The sequence below is a fragment of the Ovis aries genome, chromosome 8 (genome assembly GCF_016772045.2).
Source record: "Ovis aries strain OAR_USU_Benz2616 breed Rambouillet chromosome 8, ARS-UI_Ramb_v3.0, whole genome shotgun sequence".
In the NCBI taxonomy this organism is placed as follows: Eukaryota; Metazoa; Chordata; class Mammalia; order Artiodactyla; family Bovidae; genus Ovis; species Ovis aries.
Window position 1 is genome coordinate 74,325,897 of NC_056061.1, and position 20,599 is coordinate 74,346,495.

General features: G+C 50.4%; 1 protein-coding gene across 8 annotated transcripts; it reads right to left on the reverse strand.

Moving 5' to 3' along the window:
• Window positions 1–553: 553 nt before the first annotated feature.
• LOC114108725 (UL16-binding protein 3-like) lies at window positions 554–20,393 on the reverse strand. Of its 8 annotated transcripts, XR_009601668.1 has the most exons (7): window positions 20,163–20,393; window positions 12,886–13,149; window positions 12,372–12,656; window positions 11,625–11,757; window positions 6,895–10,463; window positions 5,541–5,656; window positions 554–5,412 (listed from the first exon to the last, which is right to left on the reverse strand). XR_009601668.1 is itself a non-coding variant. In XM_027972410.3 (6 exons), the coding sequence occupies exons 1-6, from the start codon at window positions 20,233–20,235 to the stop codon at window positions 2,684–2,686; spliced, it is 1,017 nt and encodes a 338-aa protein (XP_027828211.1). In that variant the 5' UTR covers window positions 20,236–20,393; the 3' UTR covers window positions 554–2,683. The 8 variants fall into 8 exon arrangements, 6 of the variants coding, with proteins under 6 accessions (XP_027828211.1, XP_042109534.1, XP_060275793.1 ...); XR_009601667.1 differs by having other exon boundaries at window positions 554–5,656; XM_027972410.3 differs by lacking the exon at window positions 5,541–5,656 and having other exon boundaries at window positions 554–2,797; window positions 10,316–10,463.
• Window positions 20,394–20,599: the final 206 nt, after the last annotated feature.

Consider the following 20,599-nt stretch of genomic DNA (forward strand, 5'->3'; position numbering starts at 1 on the left):
CCTCAGCACGGGTAGTGCTCCATTTCATGTCTTCTCACTGAGTGAGGCTGGCTTCCCTATTTATAGATATGGAAATGGATGCGAGCAGAATATTACCGAAGTAGCAAGAGCGATCAGGTGGAGTTTTATGTTCTTGGAAGGATGTTCATTGTTGACACTCATTAACATCACCTCCCGGTTGATTTCACTCCCATCTGGGGCCACTGTGTCTGGGGGTGGCCAGGCCTGTCCAGAGTGGCCCGTCTTCTCCTATGTGGCTGTCCTGACCAGGGGTCTAATGCTGTCCTTTCGTCTTTCTCGTGCTCTCCTAAATCACTTGCCTCTTTACCAGCCTCCTCCACTGGGGCTATGTGGTCCCCGTGTTGCCTCTTGCCAGAGATTAAACCCAAGGTCCTCTCCCCCAGGCCTATGCATGAGAGTTTTCCCCTGACACATTGATCACCTGAACCCACTAAATTGGTGCCCCACCCAAGCCTGAGTCCTGTCTGTTATGCACTGAGCCTGTATCTCCGAACCGACCGAACCCACCGAGACAGCAAGTCCACCACAGTAATGCAAAGGCAAGAAGGGAGTTTATTTCTAGCGCGCTAGGGCCCAAGTCTCTTCCAGCACAGTGGAATCCGACAAGAGCCCCGAACAAAGGAGTATGGCGGCTTATATACAGGCAGTTCTTTGTCTCAGTTACAAGAGTAGCTGGCGTTACATGATTGGCCAGGCAGGGTGAGCGCATGTCCTGTCTCTTTCTGGTAAACATGACTCAGGTCCTAGAGCCCGTCATTTGGTCCCTAACATTCCCCCCATCCTTAGATCATATAGAGGAATCTTCCTCTCAGTCCTGAGACACAGTTTGATATTGTTGCCGAAGCACAAACAGCTGTACTGTATTTATGCGTTCCTTTACAAAGGCTACAAGTCTATTGATAATACATGGGCCAAAGGTAAGCATCAGTAGAAGTATTAGCAGGGGTCCCAGCAAGGTGGAGATTAGGGTGGTCAACCAAGGGGATTGTGGAAACCAAGACTCAAACCATCCTTTTTGAGCCTCACATTCTCGTTTATGTTGGGCTAGTCCCTCTCTTACTTTGGCCATAGATTCTCTAACTATTCCTGTGTGATCAGCATAAAAACAACACTCTTCTCCTAGGGCAGCACAGAGTCCCCCCTGTTGCAGAAAGAGCAGATCTAATCCTCTTCTGTTTTGCAGAACTACTTCAGATAGGGAAGTTAAAGACGATTCTAAATGACTAATAGATTGCTCTATACGGGTGATGTCCTCATCTATGGCCGCTCTCAGGGAGTTAAATCCTTGGCTTTGCAGGGACAAAGCTGTTATTCCTGTTCCGGCCCCGGCTATTCCAAGACCGAACATAGTTGCTATGGTTATGGCAGTAAGAGGTTCCCTCTTGACTTTGTAAGTTCCTTCTTGAGGATTTAGGGTCAATTTTTGGGCCCAGTAATCATATATTGTTTCCTCTGGTCGGTACAGAATCTTTGGCACGACTGCTACCATAACACAGAATTCTTCTTTGGGATCAAAGATTGAGCTGTGTAAGCATGGAGTCAGCCCCATGTGTGAACAGACCCACCATCCTCCCATCCGTGGTATTAGCCACCTGGCTATGGGCAAGCCCATAGGCTCAACGACATGCACACACAGTGGAGATCTCTCTGATAATACCTTGCCCATACATAACCCTTTTCCCCATACCTCTCTCATTGTAAGGCCTACTTTTCGGTCTCCCCATTAACATTGAGGAGGATTGGTGCTGTTGGCCAGGTCGTAAGAGGCGTTGAGGCCTACTGCCTCATAATAAGGGGGAATTAAGTTGTAACATAACCAACAGGATTTAGTTGCCTCAGGATGGGTTTGATTTAAGGTAGCATAAGCTGCCTTTACTAATTTCCATAGTGGATCTGTTTGTCCGAGTTTAGCAAGGGGGCCTGCCTCTGGGTCTTTTGTTGGTCCCTGGGATGTAGGTAGGGAGGTGGTCGGGTAGAGAGTTGCATGGACCTGTTCAATGGGGTTTGGACCTATACTATATATTTGTACCGATTCTAAAACTTGACTCACAACAATGATCTCATTATAATACTCCCGGTATGGGAACCCGTCAGTTCTGGTCTGAAGCCCCCATGATCTCCCGTTGACCCAGGCCTTTTCTTTTTTTGCTTTGTCAATGTTAAACCTTATTTTTACCTGGGCAAAGTTATGATCCTTTTCCCAATTGGAGTACGGAGGTACGGGTCCTACAAATGAGAAGTTAAGCAAGTCCCGATTTCCTACATCCCACCGTCTATACCCTGGAGTCTCCGATCCATCATTGGAAGTTACGCAGTCCCAAGATTTACAATAAGAGTCCTGTATCCCCCCACAGATCTTCCAGTTATGCCTGGGCGCACCTGGACATGCCCAGAATGCATGATTCCGGAGCTTGCCCCTCTTCCAGGGTACATTTACCACCGGCTTAAGGTCAAAGTATAAGTCTGGCCACCAAGTATTTGGTGGATGTATTGTGGTGGTGAGTTAAGCATCTCACATGTTAGTCCATTTTGCAGTTTCCAGGTGATTCTGATGGGTTGGTGCGGGTTCACGCTGGCAGCTTCGGAGCAGAGTAACATGGTCATCTATAAGATGGTCCAGACAAGTTGTCTTGGTCCTGTTGACGACGCCGGAGCTTCAGCCTCAGGGGGTTGAACGGGTGCAGACACGCTTCTCATTTTTTTTAGCGTCTTCCTGCTCTGCTGAAGTAGCTGGGCGTACGTGGTTGCAATGCACACAAGGCCCGATACTGTCAACCTTTAGGGCAGTTGGGGTGGTAAGAAGAACAACATAAGGACCCTTCCATTTGGGTTCTAGTGCCTTTGTTTAGTGCCTTTTGACCCATACCCAATCTCCTGGGCCAATGTCATGTGAGGGAATAGTTCCCTTATTTTGACCCATATGTATTTCCCAGAGCAGTTTCCAGACACGAGAGTGCACCTTGTTTAAGGCCATCAAGGCCTCTTGGAATTGTCCCAACGTGGGAGGCGGTAGTTTCTTCCCTTTAAATATTGGACATACAGGGGGAGGTCTCCCATACAGAATTTCAAATGGGGTCAGATTAAGTTGATAAGGAGTATTATGCGCAGGGAAGAGGGCGAAGGGAAGGAGGGTCACCCAGTCCCCGCCAGTCTCTATAGCCAATTTAGTTAAAGTTTTTTTAGGGTCCGATTCATTTTTTTTTTTTTACTTGCCCTGAGCTCTGTGGACTGTATTTACAATGTAACTTCCATTTAGTCCCCAGGGCTAGGGCAAGGCTCTGAACTATTTGACTCACAAAAGCAGGTCCATCATCAGAGCCGATGGTCACCGGCAGGCCAAACCTGGGAACTATTTCTTTTAAAATCTTTTTCGCCACTATCATTGCAGCCTCTCCCTTTGTAGGAAAAGCCTCCATCCACCCTGAGAAGGTATCCACCAACACTAATAAGTACCGGTAACCATACTTGCCTGGCCTTACCTCGGTGAAATCTATTTCCCAGTGTTTCCCTGGTCCTTCTCCCCGATACCTCAGTCCTGCATGTTGTCTTTTTCCTGGTCTCATCTGTTGACATGCCTTACAAGCATGCACTATGTTTTTTACAGTTGTCTGGTACCGGGGAAATCGCAGGAGCGCAGTTTGAAAGAGCATCAGAGTCTTCTTTTTTCCCAGATGAGTAGACAAGTGTAAATGCTCACATAGTTGCTGTCCCAACTGAGCAGGGAGTATCAAGTAGCCGTCTGAGTCTCGGTACCATCCATCTTCACCTTTTTGAAGGTTGGTGTGTTCTTGGATCCAAGCAATGTCTGTGGATGAATACTCAGGGATTGGGGGCAGAGTTCCCATACCTGGAGGTGGAAGTCTGATCGCCAACACAGGGGTGATGAAATCTTCATCAGCTACTTTTTGAGCTGCCAGGTCTGCAGCACGATTCCCTCGTGCCGTGAGGCTGTCACCCTTCTGATGCCCAGGTATGTGTACTATTGACACAGCCCGAGGCATCTGTACAGCCTCTAAAAGTCTACGGATTTCACGCAAATTTTTAATTTCTTTTCCTTCAGCTGTCAAAAACCCCCGTTCCCGATATATCGGGCCCTGGATGTGTACCGTGCCTAAAGCATAGCGACTGTCAGTGAAAATAGTTATTTTTTTTTTCCTTTGGCTCTCTCTAATGCTTGAATCAGGGCAATTAACTCTGCCTTTTGTGCTGAGGTATCCGGGGGAAGGGCCTCTGCCCATATCGTCTGTCCAGAGTCATCTACTACTGCGGCTCCTGCCTGTCTCTGTCCATCTTTTACATAACTGCTGCCGTCTGTGAACCATTTTAGCTCACTGTTATCCAGTGGAGTATCAGTTAAGTCCTTTCATATTGCTGTTACCCCGGCCAGTATCTCATCACAATCATGGAGGGGGCTATTTTCCTCCGGACTGGGCAAAAGAGTGGCCGGATTTAGAGTGCAGGGCGTTTGGAAATGAATCCATGGGGTGTCAAGTAGCAAGGCCTGGTAGTGCGTCAAGTGGGCATTAGAAATCCATTTACCTGGGGGTTGCTTTAAAACTCTCTTTATGGCATGAGGAGTGTAGACCAAGAGTCTCTGTCCATAAGTCAGTTTATCAGCATCATGGACTAAGAGCACGGTGGCCATGATGATACGGAGGCAAGGTGGCCATCCGGCTGCCACTGGGTCCAGTCTCTTGGAAAGGTAAGCTACAGGTCGCTTCTATGGTCTCCATCTCTGTGTTAGTACCCCCTTTTCTATCCCCCGCTTTTCATCTACAAATAATTGGAAAGGCTTAGATGGATCAGGGAGGGCAAGGGCAGGAGCTTCTAGCAAGGCTAGCCTGAGCTCTTGGAAGGCCTCTTTCATTGGCTCAGTCCATTTCCAGTCCTTGTTTTCTTTGGTCCCTTCATATAGGGGCCTGGCCTTTTCTGCAAACCCCAAGATCCATAACCAGCAATATCCCACAGTTCCCAGAAATTCTCTCACTTGTCTAGGGTTAGCTGGCTCAGGGATCTGGAGGATGGTTTCTTTCATAGCCTGTGTTAGCCACCCCTGGCTGTTTTATCTTATAACCGAGGTATGTAACCTCTTGCTTGGCAATCTGGGCCTTTTTGGCACTGGCCCTGTAACCTAAAGTCCCCAAGGTTTGGAGAAGGTCACCTGTTGCCTCTTGGCACTCTTTCTCTGTAGCCGCTGCCAGCATAAGGTCATCAACATATTGTAATAAAACAATGGTAGGGTGTTCAACCCGATACTCATGGAGGCCTTCGTCCAGGGCCTCATTAAATAACGTGGGCGAATTTTTGAAACCCTGTGGTAAGCGAGTCCATGTCAGCTGCACAGGGGTCTGACCACAGTCTTCCTGCCATTCTAAGGCAAAGATCTCTTGGCTTGCGGGGGCAAGAGGCAAACAGAAAAAGGCATCTTTTAAATCTAAAACAGTATACCAAATGTAGTTTGGAGGTAAGTTGCTTAGCAATCTATAAGGGTTAGGAACCATAGGATGAATATCACTCACCCGTTTGTTGACTTCTCGTAGATCTTGAACCGGTCTAAAATCAGTTCCCCCAGGCTTTTTCACAGGCAACAGGAGAGTGTTCCATGGGGACTGGCACCTTTTCAGGACCCCAGCGTCTATGAGACGTTGTATATGAGGAGTAATTCCTTGTCGAGCCTCTTGACACTGGCTTTCAGTCCCACAATGATAGGGCGCCTCTGTTTGGCCAGTCCCATTCCTGCTGTTTCAGCCCAGGCCTGAGGGTATCTTTGAACCCATGGCTGTACTTTGGGGCTTATCGTCGCTGGGGCCTCTGGCAAGTAGAGTCTGTATTCATCTTTTAATGCCAGAGACAGGACCTGAAGAGGATGCCCGGTCCCATCTAAAACCGACACTTGTCCGTGGTCGAAATGAATTTGGGCGTTCACTTTAGACAGTAAATCCCTTTCCAACAAGGGCACTGGACACTCAGGTATCACCAGAAAAGAATGGGTTACCTGGTGGGCCCCCAAGTTCACATGCCGTTTTGTAGTCCATCCATATCATTTAGTCCCGGTTGCTCCCTGCACCCAGCTACTTTTCTTACACATGGGTCCATCTTTTTGGTTTAAGACTGAGTATTGGGCTCCCGTGTCCACCATGAAGCCAACCAGTTTCCCCTCCACATTTATAGTTACCCAGGACTCGGGGAGGGGCTTCGAGCCCTGACCCCCTTAGTCGCTATCCTCACCCACGTAGAGGATATGACTGTCTGGAGAGGGAGTCTCGTTCTTGGGGTTCTTGGGCCCCTCTTTTAGACTTTTCTTGGGGCATTTATCTTTCCAATGTCCAAACTCTTTACAAAATGCACATTGGTTTTTCTCAAGCTTACGCCTTGTCATTTTTTCTTCAGTTTTTGAGTCCAATTTTTTCCCTTTTTGAAACCTGTTTTTGTTTTCAACCCCAGCAAAAAATATCTGGGCCAGCTCTTTTTGATTTTTACAGTTTTCTTCAGCTCTAAATTCTCTTTCTTCTCTTTTAATGCGGTCCTCTCTCTCTTCTGGGATCTCTCTATGATTAAAAACTCTCTCGGCTGCCCTCACTAGATCTTGCAAGGATTGTTCACTTTACCTCTCTATCTTTTGTAACTTTCTTCTAATATCGGGGGCTGCTTGATTTACAAATGCTAACATAACTGCCGCTCGTGACTCATCTGCCTGTGGGTCCACAGGGGTATACTGTCTAAAAGCTTCCATTATCCTTTCAAGGAAGGCTGCTGGGCTCTCATTTGGCTCCTGCCTCACTGAATTTATTTTGGCCAAATTAGTTGGCTTCCTGGCGGCCGCTCTAAGGCCGGGCATAAGAGTCTGGCGGTACACTCGGAGACGCTCCCTACCTTTAGCACGCTCAAAGTCCCAGCAGGGCTGCATCAGGGGAAATCCCTCATCAATCAGGTTAGGCTGCATAGTGGGTCTCCCATCTACCCCGGCACATTCTTCCAAGCTTCTGACAGGATCCGCTCGTGCTCCTCTGTAGTGAAAAGCACCTGTAACAGTTGCTGACAATCATCCCAAGTGGGATTGTGAGTAAAAAGGATAGACTCTAAAAGATCAATTAGACCCTGCAGTTTTTTAGAGGAGGGGGTCTGGGTTTTCCAATTGTACAAATCACTAGTGCAGAAAGAAGGGCCAATACTGATATGTCCCCTCTCCACCCTCTCTGGCTGGCCCTGCCCGGACCGGAAATGCGTGAATGGTGGAGGAGGGGACTTCTGGGTCTTCTTTTTCCGCTATGCTGGCCATTTTCCCTGTTCTTCCCTGAGTTCCCTGGGCGGGGGCCCCTTCTCTGGGAGGAGCTGAAGGCTCGGTTCTCCTCCTGGCTTCTCCCGATGAAACCTGTGGAACCTGTGGAAGCAAGGGCAGATGTGGATCTGCATACAGGGGTGGGAACAATTTGGTCTCCAGATCAAGTAAATTGGGGTATAGTGAGGATTCCTAGAATACCGGTTTCACCCGGTTGCTGCACTTTTTTTTCTCTTTTTTCTCTTTGGATGCTTCAACGACTAGTACCTGTGGACGTAATGAAGCTGAGGATGCGGAAGAGGGAAGGGAAGTGAGGGGCTGGAAAACAAAAGGTTTTAGCCAGGCTGGGGGGTTTTCCACCAGGTCCTTCCAGACCAAAATGTATGGAGTTTGGTCTGGGTGCCCCGAAGGGTAGGGGGCGAGCACCTTCTCTCTGACCGCTCAAATAGTAGGCAGGCTGAAGGTGCCTTCTTGTGGCCAGCGAACATCAAAAGCAGGGCACTTGGCAGAACAAAAAGTTACTAACTTGCTTTTCTTCACCAGCAATGATAGATTCTGTGTTCTAGACTTAAAATCAGAGAAGTGGTTAACCATAAGAGATAAAGGAGTAGAAGTTGTTTGTCCCATGATCACAGAAAAGTACACTGAGAGCCAACAGAGCACACAAAGAGCAACGCAGACACCACAAATAGACAAACAGATAACAAACGCAAGGTAGCCACCAACAACGCACTCAATCTTACCTGCAGGATGTTCACAGAGCCAGCCGCCTCCCCGGCACGATACTGGGCCTCGGCCTTATGCCGGACTTAATCTAGTAACCAGAGCCAGCCGCCTCCCCAGCACGATATTGGGCCTCGGCCTTATGCCGGACTTCCCTCTGCACTTTACACCCAGATGCCTCCCCAGTACGATACTGGGCCCCGGACTTAATCTGGGCTTCTGCAACGTTAGCACCAGTGCTCAGAGCTCTTATCTCCTAACGAGGTTACTCCCTTCTACCAGGAGAGTTGTCCTCCCCGGTGGGATGGAGATCCTGGACGAGCACCCAAATGTTTTGCACCAAGCCCGTATCTCTGAACCGACCGAGACAGCAAGTCCACCACAGTAATGCAAAGGCAAGAAGGGAGTTTATTTCTAGTGCGCTAGGGCCCAAGTCTCTTCCAGCACAGTGGAATCCGACAAGAGCCCCGAACAAAGGAGTATGGCGGCTTATATACAGGCAGTTCTTTGTCTCAGTTACAGGAGTAGCTGGCATTACATGATTGGCCAGGCAGGATGAGCGCATGTCCTGTCTTTCTCTGGTAAACATGACTCAGGTCCTAGAGCCCGTCGTTTGGTCCCTAACACTGTCCTCCTCCCAGCCCCCATGTGTCTCTTGTTCCCAAATTGCTACACACCAGGCTCTTGGTTTCCTTAATCAGTATAAATCAATCAGAGGCCAGATAATAGAAATAAATCAAATTTCTTAATGAAAAGAAATTGAGGCAAGGCTTTATTGGGACCACTACTGCAGCAGAGGGGAGTGAGAACAAATGACAGTTTGCTTGCGTGCTTACTCCCCAAGGTGGTGGAGCTAGCTGGTTCCTTCTATGGGGTGATGGGAGGGGTGTGTCCAGGGGTCAGTCAGAGGGATGGCTAGGTGACTGGCTGAACCCTTAAGTGTTGTTGTGTTCTGGGGGCATGTGAGGCATCCTGCTTTTGCTCTGGGTTCTTCAAAAGTGGCAGTTGGGTTTTTCATCTCTTTGTATCCTTTTTCCAGAATTTGCTTTAACTACTCACTAAGCGCAGGCGGCTGTGACAGGGTGCACTAAGCGCAGGCGGCTGCGACTGGCGCACTAAGTGCGGTCGAGAGGAGCTACCCCACGGCTGAGGTTGGGGCAGCAGTCGAGAGTGCCAGGCTGCTAACACGCAGGAACAGCCGGGAAGAGCTACCCTGAGTCCAAGGAGCGGTGGCTGCGCGGGCACAGGAGGGCCTAGAGGAGCTATCCCATGTTGAAGGTCAGGAAGGGTGGCGGTGAGGAGATAGCCCTTATCCAAGGTAAGGAGCAGCAGCTGTGCTTTGCTGGAGCAGCCCTGAAGAGATTCCCCACGCCCAAGGTAAGAGAAACCCAGGTAAGATGGTAGGTGTTGCAAGAGGGCATCAGAGGGCAGACACACTAAATCCATACTCACAGAAAACTAGTTAATCTAATCACACTAGGACCACAGCCTTGTCTAACTCAATGAAACTAAGCTATGCCCGCGGGGCAACCCAAGACAGGCGGGTCATGGTGGAGAGGTCTGACAGAATGTGGTCCACTGGAGAAGGGAATGGCAAACCACTTCAGTATTCTTGCCTTGAGAACCCCATGAACAGTAGGAAAAGGCAAAATGATAGGATAATGAAAGAGGAACTCCCCAGGTCAGTAGGTGCCCAATAAGCTACTGGAGATCAGTGGAAAAATAACTCCAGAAAGAATGAAGGGATGGAGCCAATGCAAAAACAATACCTAGCTGTTGATGTACTGGTGACAGAAGCAAGGTCCGATGCTGTAAAGAGCAATATTGCATAGGAACTTGGAATGTCAGGTCCATGAATCAAGGCAAATTGGAAGTGGTCAAACAAGAGATGGCAAGAGTAAACGTCAACATTCTAGGAATCAGCGAACTAAAATGGACTGGAATGGGTGAATTTAACTCAGATGACCATTATATCTACTACTGTGGGCAGGAATCCCTCAGAAGAAATGGAGTAGCCATCATGGTCAACAAGAATCCGAAATGCAGTACTTGGATGCAATCTCAAAAATGACAGAACAATCTCTGTTCCTTTCTAAGGCAAGCCATTCAATATCACAGTAATCCAAGCCTATGCTCCAACCAGTAACACTGAAGAAGCTGAGGTTGAACGGTTCTATGAAGACCTACAAGACCTTTTAGAACTAACACCCCAAAAGGGGTCCTTTTCAGTATAGGGGACTGGAATGCAAAAGTAGGAAGTCAAGAAACAACCTGGAGTAACAGTGCAGCCACCTTGTCATCATAACAGGAAGGCAGGCTCCGAATTCCTGGGTCTCTTCTCTTGCCTCTAAAGTGAACGCAGGAGGGCAAAGGCGGCTGAGCAGAGACTGAGCCCACAGGCCGACAGCACACCTGCCACACTTCCTGGGAGGACCATCTCCTGCAGAAAAGAAAGAGGCCTTGGTCCAGGAGGCTGAGGAACTCCTCTCACTATCCTGGGGCTTCCCCTCCCCAGTCCCCCAGCCCTGCCCTCACTGAGGGACTCCTATGTCCTCCACCCCCACCCCCACCCCAGGCCCAGCAGCTTCTTGTCACCTCCTCCTTCCTTCCTGCATCACAGAGTCACCCCAGGCCCCCCTGCTCAGGCTCAGAACTGGAGCCAGTGAGGAATCAATCTGCTCCCTTTACTCAGGTCCAGATCCTCCCCGAAGGGGGCCTAAAGGACCAGGGAGCAGGTCCCAAGAGGAGGGGACTTGCTTCCTGACAGCCTTGGGGGGCTGCAGGCAAACGCCTTCCTTCGTGCCCCTCCAGCCTCTGAGCAGCACACACAGCTCTCAGGACCAGGGTCCCTGCTCCCATCTCTTCCTGGTCCCCCCAGTTGGGGGGGCGCTTCCACCCCAGCTCAGGCCCACCATCCCCAGGCACCTCTGCTCAAGGCAGGGCCGCTTGGCAATGGAGCTCTGGGTCCCCAGGAGGCTGGTGACGTGCAGGCCACAGGATGAGTCACAACTGCTGCTGCTCCAGGAACACAGGCCTGGCCTCAGCACTTCCCACAGTCTCTGCTGTGGGTCTCCTGCCTTGCCTGCTTGACCCAGGCCACTTCCTGTGAGAACAGGCCTTTGGAGGTGGGTCTGCAAAGGCCTTCCCACCCCTTCCTCCTGGGATGAGAGCCCAGCCCCTCTCATCTTGGCCCCTGGGTGGGTCCCCTTCCCGCTGACACATCACGTGGAGCCCACATGCTGCTCTCAGCTCCCCTGAGTCCTTCACTCGCCCTGAGTGCCTGCTGTTCTCACACCACCCACCGGGGGCCCTGCCAGCCAGCGGTGTGTGCTCAGTCAGGGGACTTGGCTAAACCCTTTTAACTTCCAACAGGCCCCCAGCCGCCCCCCACTTCTCACTGTCATCTGACAGTGAGGACCTTTCAGTACTGAGGCCTGAGCTTGTCTGAATTCTTGCTCTCAGGTTATATGAGGCCTTGTTCACCTACTCATTTGCAGGATGAGGAGGTTCAGTGAGGGGCAGGGCTTGGCTGGGATTTCCCTCCCTGTCTTTACGCCAGGCCCTGTGCCCCTGCCTTCCCTCTGAATTCTGCCCTCAGTACCTCTTCTTGTAAAGGATGCAGGCTACGATGCTTGTTATGACGAAAACGGGGAGAACCACAAAGATGATCTCTGTTATGTGGTTGTTGGTTGCGGCCGTGGGCTGCACTGTCGTGGGGACTGTGGTCGGTGGTGCTGCAAGGAGAGTAAGAGTGAAGCCCTTGTCCAGACCCCAAGCTCAGCAGATGCCTCCTCGCCCCCCTGACTCAGTACTCCTACTGTGTAGACAGCTTGCACCCATCACATGGAGGCCCCTGTGATAGATCCTCAGGCCAGACGGGGGAAGGGAGGAGCCCAGTCCTCACGAGGCTCTGACAGCTAATGGAGGAGCAAGGTTTCCAACACAGCCACTCAGTCCCGCTGTGACATCAGAAATGGTGACATGAAGGTGCAGTCCTCAGGAGCTGACAGCAGAGGTGCTATTGACAGATTTCCCGAAGTAGTATTGGTGACATTTAGAAGAAGATTCTGGAAAGAGGGTACAGTGAGAAATAAATTCCAGAAATCAAAAAGTGTCTACAGGTTTGGGGTCAGCAAAAATCCATGTTCAGTCGTCCAAACGCCTGAGCTGTGAGGAGAGACATCAGGAGTGGAAGAGGAAGGAGGATGACAGAGCGTCCCCGGGCCATTGCTTTCCCAGGAACAACTCACCTCTGACGGATCACATTCTAACACACACACACACCACATGGGAATGGGTCCATGTCACCATGAGAGGACGACCACTTTCTCTTACTCTTCTCACTTACCCAAGCTCTTCAACATTTTCTCCCAGTGCACCAAGAAAGCCTGAAGCCAGGCCCAACAGTCTCCCATGGAGACTGTCCTGAAGAAGTCAGTCACAGTCCTGTCGTTCTCCCATTTCTCTTTCATCTGTCTCCCTCCAGGATGAACCACTGTCCAGTGTCCATTCTCTGAATCAAAGAGGAGGCACAGCTGTCCATTGAAGCCAAACCCCCAGGATGCATTGGTGTGTCCATCGTCTTCACGCCAGCATGTCATCCTGGCCTGCAGGGTCACAAGGCCTGATCCCACTGAAGGAAAGAAAGAGCTCAGCCTCAGGGCTTGACAGATTCTTACCCACCTGGGTCCACCTCCCCTTGGCCCAGCTAATCGGGCTCTGGTGTCTCCTGCAACAGCTGCTCTTCCCACTGGACTACTAGGGAAGGACAATATCCAATTTTTTTTTTTTTTTTACCCGATAACAGTGGATGCAGCTAAGCCCCCAGTCTACTTCTCCTGCATTTGGATTTTCTAACTCACCCTTGTCTGTGTGTTTCTCCGGTGTAACGTCAGGCATCTGCCCCTGGAGCAAGTCTCCAGTGTCTCTGAGTGTGACAGTCTGTGCTTCCCAGGCGCTCATATTTTTCACTTCCTCTCCCAATGGACTCATGTACTTGATCTTAGCTGTACCACAGTCATAGGAGAGAAAGACCTTTTGATCAACTTCTCCTTGAACCTCACACCATGGCTGATCATCTCTGGGCTGAGGATCAATGGTGAAATTATAGGAAAGAGAATGAGCGTCTGTGAAGGCAAAACACAGTGAGGGTGAGGTTGGGGAAAAAAACCTGCAGGCCCCTTCCCCCAGTTATGTGAGAGCGGAGTAAAGTGCAGGGCGGGCTGACAGAGCAATGACATCCCACAGCACACACCATACAGCCAGTGCCCCTCCTCTCCTTGTGGAGAGGGAGGAGTCCCCTGCCTGGCAAAGATCACACATCCTGGCTGTGTCCCCTTGTCCACCAGGTCCATTCCCAGCATCATAACCTTTGCAGAGACGTGCCAGGCTGCTATGCAGGAAAAGTCTAGATGACAGAGGACTGTCAGAATCTAACCCTGTGTCCTGTGAGAGATGGGGAGCCTGTGGGGATGCCCCTGAGGAAGCAGGATCACAGGGAGAGGGGCAAAGAGGCGGCAGGTGAGCACAGAACCCCAAGTAGGAGAAGGAAGAGTTAATAATCACGGGTCACAGGACTTAGCAAGGCTGGGGAGACACTGCTGATCTCCCACTAGGATGGGTCTTGGAAGCCTGGAGAAAGGCCTGGCTCACATGGCATGAAAGAGAAAGTCCAGAACTTCCGAGGCAGGTGGTAGAGGAGGGGATCCAAGGCTCAGAGAAGTGAATCTGCCAGGGCAGACAGGGAATGAAAGGGAGGGAAAGTGTCCAGGACACCAGGCACCATGGGAAAGCCTGATGCAGTCTATGGAGCCCGAGAGGAAAGCATGGATGAGAAGCATCTCCAACAGCTCAAGGTTGACTTTTGTGGAAATCAGGGATAGTGGTAGGAGACTGTGTTTCCATTGGCTTCCAGTAGGAACAGAATGGAAAATAGGGAAAAATCAGATTCCAGGTGGAGTGTTGTATGTCAGGAGCAAAGCTGGTACAATGGTCAAAGTGATTAGTGAAAGTCGCTAGTTTTGTCTGGCTCTTGTGACCCCCATGGACTATACAGTCCATGGAATTCTCCAGGCTAGAATACTGTGGTGGGTAGCCTTTCTCTTCTTCAGAGAAATCTTCCCAATTCAGGGATCAAACCCAGGTCTCCCGCATTGCAGGTGGATTCTTTACCAGCTGAGCCACAAGGGAAGCCCAAGAATACAGGAGTGGGTAGCCTATCCCTTCTCCAGCGGATCTTCCTAACCCAGGAATCAAACTGGGGTCTCCTGTGTTGCAGGCAGATTCTTCACCAACTGAGCTATCAGGGAAGCTGAAAGTGATTAGAGAGTCCCAATGCCAGCCAGGGCCTGACTGCAGAGAGCACAATGCCAGCTCAGAGCACAGGGTGATCCTAGAGACAAAGAGATGGTCAGTGAACCTGGATGCAAACTGCTTGATTGAGAGAAACCAAGGAGAGACAAACACAAGACTGGATAATCAGCAGGCTGAAAGCAGCCATCCCTCCCAAACATCCCTACCAAAATTTCCAGAACTGAGCTACTTCTCAGAAGGCATCACCAGAGAAAGAAGTCCCATCCAGGTGAGGAGGGCCCTTTCATCATGACAGCAAGTGCAGAAGTCTTTCCATTCTCTCCCGATGAGCCACATGGTTATTTACTGGGATAAGTCAGTCCAATACTTTGGCCACCTGATGGGACGAATTGACTCATTGGAAAAGACCCTGATGCTGGGAAGGACTGAAGCCCAGAGGAGAAGTGGACGACAGAGGATGAGATGGCTGGATGGCATTACCGACACGATGGACATGAGTTTGAGTAAACTCTGGGAGTTGGTGATGGACAGCGAAGCCTGGCAGGCTGCAGTCCACGGGGTCACAAAGAGTCGGACGTGACTGAGTGACTGAAGTGAGCTGGAACCACTCCCACGTTCACATGGGACTCAGTGTGCTACTAACACCATGCACAGGACTGCAGCATGATCATGGCCCCCGTGCTGTGAGGTGATGCTCCGAGGACCAGGCAATTAATAGACACCTGTCCCAGGTCCTGCTAACAGTGCTTATCTCTGGGTCCACAGATCCACTCAGTGTCCATTGCACATGTCCTGGACTTCTGACATGAATGGACAGTTTGTGTTGTTAGTAAACTACCATGGGTGAGGGTACCGTAGTCGTGAATTCCACATTCACTCTTCTGACCCTGACTCCCCATTCCCTGATAGTACGTGTAAACAACATCATCTCCTGGAGGAAATCATGGAAACAAGTAGCAACCTACAGTCACCCTAGGCCTGCAGAGTTCTGGTCCCTATCTTATCTCCACTGAATTACCACTGAGGTCCTAGGTTTCCTCTGATGGTACATATGAAACATTTCAGGCTTCGCAGACCCTAGGTATCCAATGCAACTGCTGTCCTGGCACAAAAGCAGTCACAATTGATGAATGATGAGTGTGGCTGGACCTGCTTCTTGGGCAGATGACCCAACAGAATTGGTGACGTCACAGCTATCTGTGTTTGGAAAGGGGCTACATGCTGTATGTGGCATTTTACTTGGAGGCTCACAACACAGACTCCTAGTGTCCTGAAGAAAGGACACACCACTTGCAGTGAGAAAGCCCATACCATTCAGTGTGGCTCCTGGTATGGTCCTGGGGCCTGGCAGAGATGAGGCCTCTGGTCATGGAATGTCAGAGTTGCCCAGCATGATCTGGGTTCACCAACTCCTAACCATTAGTTCAGATAGGCCAGCCGTCATAGGATAGAAGTGATTATGTGGCTTGCAATAACCAGGGCCACAGGGAACAAATCAGATGTACCAGCAGGGGACCTAGGCCTGACACCAGCGTTGATACAGGGCCACTGTCCCCTGCTTACACCTGTGGCTTCATGCAGTGTCCCCTACGGCTCCTTGAACCAAGGAAGCCAGTCTACAGCAGAGGGGGTGCATTAGCCCCTAACAGCCAGATCCACACTCCTATCACAGTCCCACCACCAGAAGCTACAAGGCAGGACTGTGTAAGTTTCTGGTTCATAAACAGATGACTGAGGCAGCTCCTGGATGATTTCTACGGGTTGGTCACTCTTTACTGGGGTGAGAAACCAGGACAGTGGACAAGTCTGGTTCTCAGTTGATTTACACAGTATATTTGGCTTCTGGTGCTCCACAAACATGGAAGCTCCTTTTGCACCCAGAAACAGATACCAAATTGCCTAAAGAGACCTCAAGATTTACTTTCTTCTGTAGCAAAAAAAAAAAATCTGTCAACACCTACCTTAATAACCATTATAGGCTGCTACTCTCCCAATTCCTAGACACTATGAATGTGGGAGCAAAGGGTAGAAGTGGGGATGCCCAGCCTCACCCTAAAGCCCTGTGTCACACTCTGGGAAACCCTGTTCCCGTCCCTCCTAAGTTAGGTCGTGGGCGCCAGGTCAGGGGGTTTTGCTGGGTGAGTTAACAGACAGAGGGATAAGATGCCAGTTGAGAGAGGGCATGTTTAGACTCTCTTCAAGAGACAGGAAGCTGTTGGAGGCCCTGGGCTTCTTGGGACCCTGGACAAATGGGTAATAAATGGTCTTGTAACCAAAAGGGCTCTAGGGCGCCTTAGTGGGAAAGACCCCACCCTCCCACCCCCCGCCATGGTCTCTGTCTGCCTCTTGTTTGTAGAAAAGTTTTAGTCAGCCTGGCTTCCTTTGAATCTCAAAATGGTGGTTTAAGAGTTAAGGATTAGAACATGTGAAGATGGAGAAAGGAATACTCCTTAGGCTGGGAAACTGGTAACAATTTAGACTGTGAGCAGCCACAGAGCAGGGTCATGAAATTCCCAGTTCCCTGAAAGACAACAAAGAGCTGACACAAGCCTCAAGTTATTTCTACAGGAAGCAGACCCCCAGCACATAAAAACTGCTGGCTGCAAGCACGCAGACCCCCAGACTGGTTGAAACCACAAGCTTGGTGGTGCTCAAACGTTCACCTTGTGCCAACTAACCTGACTGTGCTCAAGACGCTGATGTGCCCTGCAGCAGCCACCTCTGCCCCCTTTCTAACCTGGAAACTTGGAGGTGGTCTGAGGACATTAGGTCACTATTTTCACGGGGCTCCTGAGCAAACCAACTTGTCCTTTTCAACCACTTGTTACCTTCATAGGTGGTAGGATCTGGGTCATAATCAGCTTCAACAAGTAACAGCCTGAGCTGTCTGGGAGGAGCTTTGACTCCAGGAAGGTGCTGATCAGTGGCTAGGCATTGAGCGCCTTCCTCATGATGCATATGTAATTTTATTATTAATAACTTGAATTATTTAATTTTTTCAAGTATTTTTAAAAATCCATTTTATACTTAAGCCAGCCTTGAAGATAAGCACAAAATCTGTTTACTTTTTTTTTCCTACACAACACAACTCAGGCACCCATTCTGTGCATAGGACTGTTCTACTGCTACTGCTTCTGCTGCTGCTAAGTCGCTTCAGTCGTGTCCAACTCTGTGCGACCCCATAGACAGCAGCCCACCAGGCTCCCCCGATCCTGGGATTCTCCAGGCAAGAACACTGGAGTGGGTTGCCATTTCCTTCTCCAATGCGTGAAAGTGAAGTCTCTTAGTCATGTCCAACTCATCGAGATCCCATGGACTGCAGCCTACCAGCCTCCTCCATCCATGGGATTTTCCAGGCAAGAGTACTGGAGTGGGGTGCCATTGCCTTCTACGATAGGACTGTTCTAGGTGTAGTAAAAGGGATTATTTACTATTGACCTGACCCAAACCCACTTTTGGCACTGAGAAATGCTAGGATCTGCCAAATTTAAGATGTTTCAGTAAATTCCTCTCCTACTTTCCCCAAAGTAAGAAGGCAGAACTCCTCTGTATTAAAAAAAAAAAAAAATTAAAGGCAACTTTCCATGAAAGAGTAGTTTATGTTTCTATTGTATTTTTCTCCTTTTTTTTCTTTAGCTTTTAAGTTTTCTTTCTCCAACACTGCTTTTTCTTGTACAAGGCGAGAGCATTTTTTCATTTTTCTTTTCCTAAGACAAAGTATTTCATCTTATAGACAAATAATTCCCAAGACTAGTCATAAATATTAAAAAAAAAAAAAGAAAAGAAAGAGAGAAAAGAAAGAAACTTAAGGGTTTCCCTGGTGGCTCAGCAGGTAATGAATCCACCTGCAATGCAGGAGACCCCAGCTCAATTCCTGGGTCAGAAAGATCCCCTGGAAAAGGGAGAGGCTACCCACTCCAGTATTTGTGAGCTTCCCTGGTGCCTTAGATGGTAAAGAATCCACCTGCATGGTGGGAGACCTGGGTTCAATCCCTGGGTTGGGAAGATCCCCTAGAGACGGGAAAGGCTATCCACTCCAGTATTCAACCCTGTATAAGTCCATGGCATCGCAAAGAGTCAGACAGGAGTGAGCAACTACTCACGGCACATTCAAGGATGAATCAACTACATTACTCTGGTGAAGTAGAAACTAAAAAGCACTTGGCCTTAAGCTAGTCCAAGTATTTGTGTTGAAACAATCTTAAAAACTATTTATTTTATAACATTGTTTAAAAATTTCTTGGTCACAAAAGTTATACAAACATTTTCAGTTCAACCTAATGAAGGTGATATCTAGAAAATATTCCACATCCCTAAGTCTGTCTTAGAAAGTTCAGATGCTATGGCATTCCTAAGGCACAGTGTTCTGGAAGACAATGTGCTTCTGCGGTGCTGGGTGATGTATGTGGCTGCCTGGCTCCAAGCGGGCTTCAGCAGGCACCTTCCCCCTGACGCTGGGGGACTGTGAGAGGACAGTCAGACACAGGCCCCCAGGGCTGCATGGAGCCCTGTGAGACACTGGGCCAGCTGCTGGAACTGGGCTTCTCCTCCGAATCTGAGGCCCAGCACAAGCCATCACATTTCGTAGCACATTTTCCTTCCTTTCAAATTTTTGAAGAAGGGAAGTTTTTGAAGAACTTACAGTCAATACTAATACTGACAGTTGACAGACTAATACTATCAGTGTAGCACTGCATTTAGTATCATAACCTCATCATCTACTTTGCAGAAAAGGAAAGCTAGAGACAATATAGTGCGTGGAAATCCCTCCACCCCGTGCCCCTCGCACCCCCACCCCCACCCCCACCAAGCAGAAATGCTGACCTGGGGAAGGTCCAGGAAACTGTCTACTTGGAAACCTACTTATACTCAACTTGGACTCTGCAGGCCACGTGAAAGGCAGGACATCTATTTCGCTGGGTACTAACAGGTTAAGGGATATACGTGGTGCCCAACAGGATCAATTCTCTAATAAAAAATGTTCTGCATCTAGACCAATGGGCCAGTGCACGCGGTCCCTGCACAGAAAGAGGCTAGCATCCGCCACCGGAGTTCGGGGTGCAGCCGCGCAGGGGAGCACAGGAACAGGGAAGGAACTGCGCCACAGAGCCCAGGGATTCCTGGGGGAGCAGCGCAGCGGAGCCTCGGGGTCCTGGGGTGGAGCCATGGGGCCGGGGGTGGAGCCCAGGGAACACGGATGGAGACGCGCCTTGGAGCCCGGGGACCGGGGTGGAACCAGCAGCTGCGGCTCGGACAACAGCAACTCAAGCACGTTTCAGCCAGGAGCGCGCCGCCGTCGCCGCCTGGGCACCCGGGTCCGCTCTGCGTTTATAACTTACCGCCGGGAAAGAGCGCTGGTCCTTCAAGGGCCGGGAGATGGACGGACCAGAAGGGTCTCTGTTGCACAGGTCGGGGCAGGAGAGTGTGCTTTTCGGGGTGGGTCTGGGTCCCTTCTCCCCGGGAAGGCCGACTGGTCCCAAACCGCCAGGCTCCAGGGCTCCCACTTTCCAGGGGCGGGCTGGACCTTTGGGTGGTTTCACCGCATTTCCTGCCGCGTCATGGCCGCCCTCTTCTCCCAGCGTCACCTCCCAAACTCCCGGCATTACTACTTCACCCAAGGCACCCCTGTTCTGTCCCGTAGAGCCGGCAAGAAGCTGGCAGGAGCCTCCGAGGAGAAAAGGGGCCGAGGGAAGCGAAAGAGGAGGAGGCGACGGCGACACGCTGCAAGAAGTTTCGCGAACCCCGCGGACACCACCCCCATGCCCTTTCCGGGTCAGAACCCATCCAACCTCCTCGCGTTCCCCCGCAGGTTCATCCTGGAACTCACCGCTGGACGTCCCGCTGAACAAGACAATCAGAAGCAAAAGGAGGAAGCCAAGACTGCTCTTGGAGTCACCCATCTCTCCCTTTCCCACCTGGATCGCAGTTTTGCAAGAGTGCGAGTCTGCCAAGTCAGAACCTGTGATCCTCTATCGCTAGCCGGCAACTGCGGTCTGGACCTCCGCGGCTGCGGTCTGGACCTCCGCGGCTGCGGTCTGGACCTCCGCGGCTGCGGTCTGGACCTCCGCCTCTGCGCGGACTGCCTGGCGGTCCCTCCGCCGACAGGCCCCGCCCAGGTTTCCGCTTGGAGGCTTCGCGCCAGGGTCTGGGCTGGGCACGCTTGCCAGCTCCCTCACTCACAGGCTTGCCTTCCTGTAAACCAGCCTACCCGCCTGTTTACCCTGGGCGCCAACGTGCACTGGTTACAGGAGACAGCAAGCCCTT

What these genes read in the sequence shown, in the direction of transcription:
- LOC114108725 (XM_060419811.1), bottom strand. Translation starts at nt 4,259, where the DNA reads ATGGGCAGAGGCCCTTCCCCCGGATACCTCAGCACAAAAGGCAGAGTT.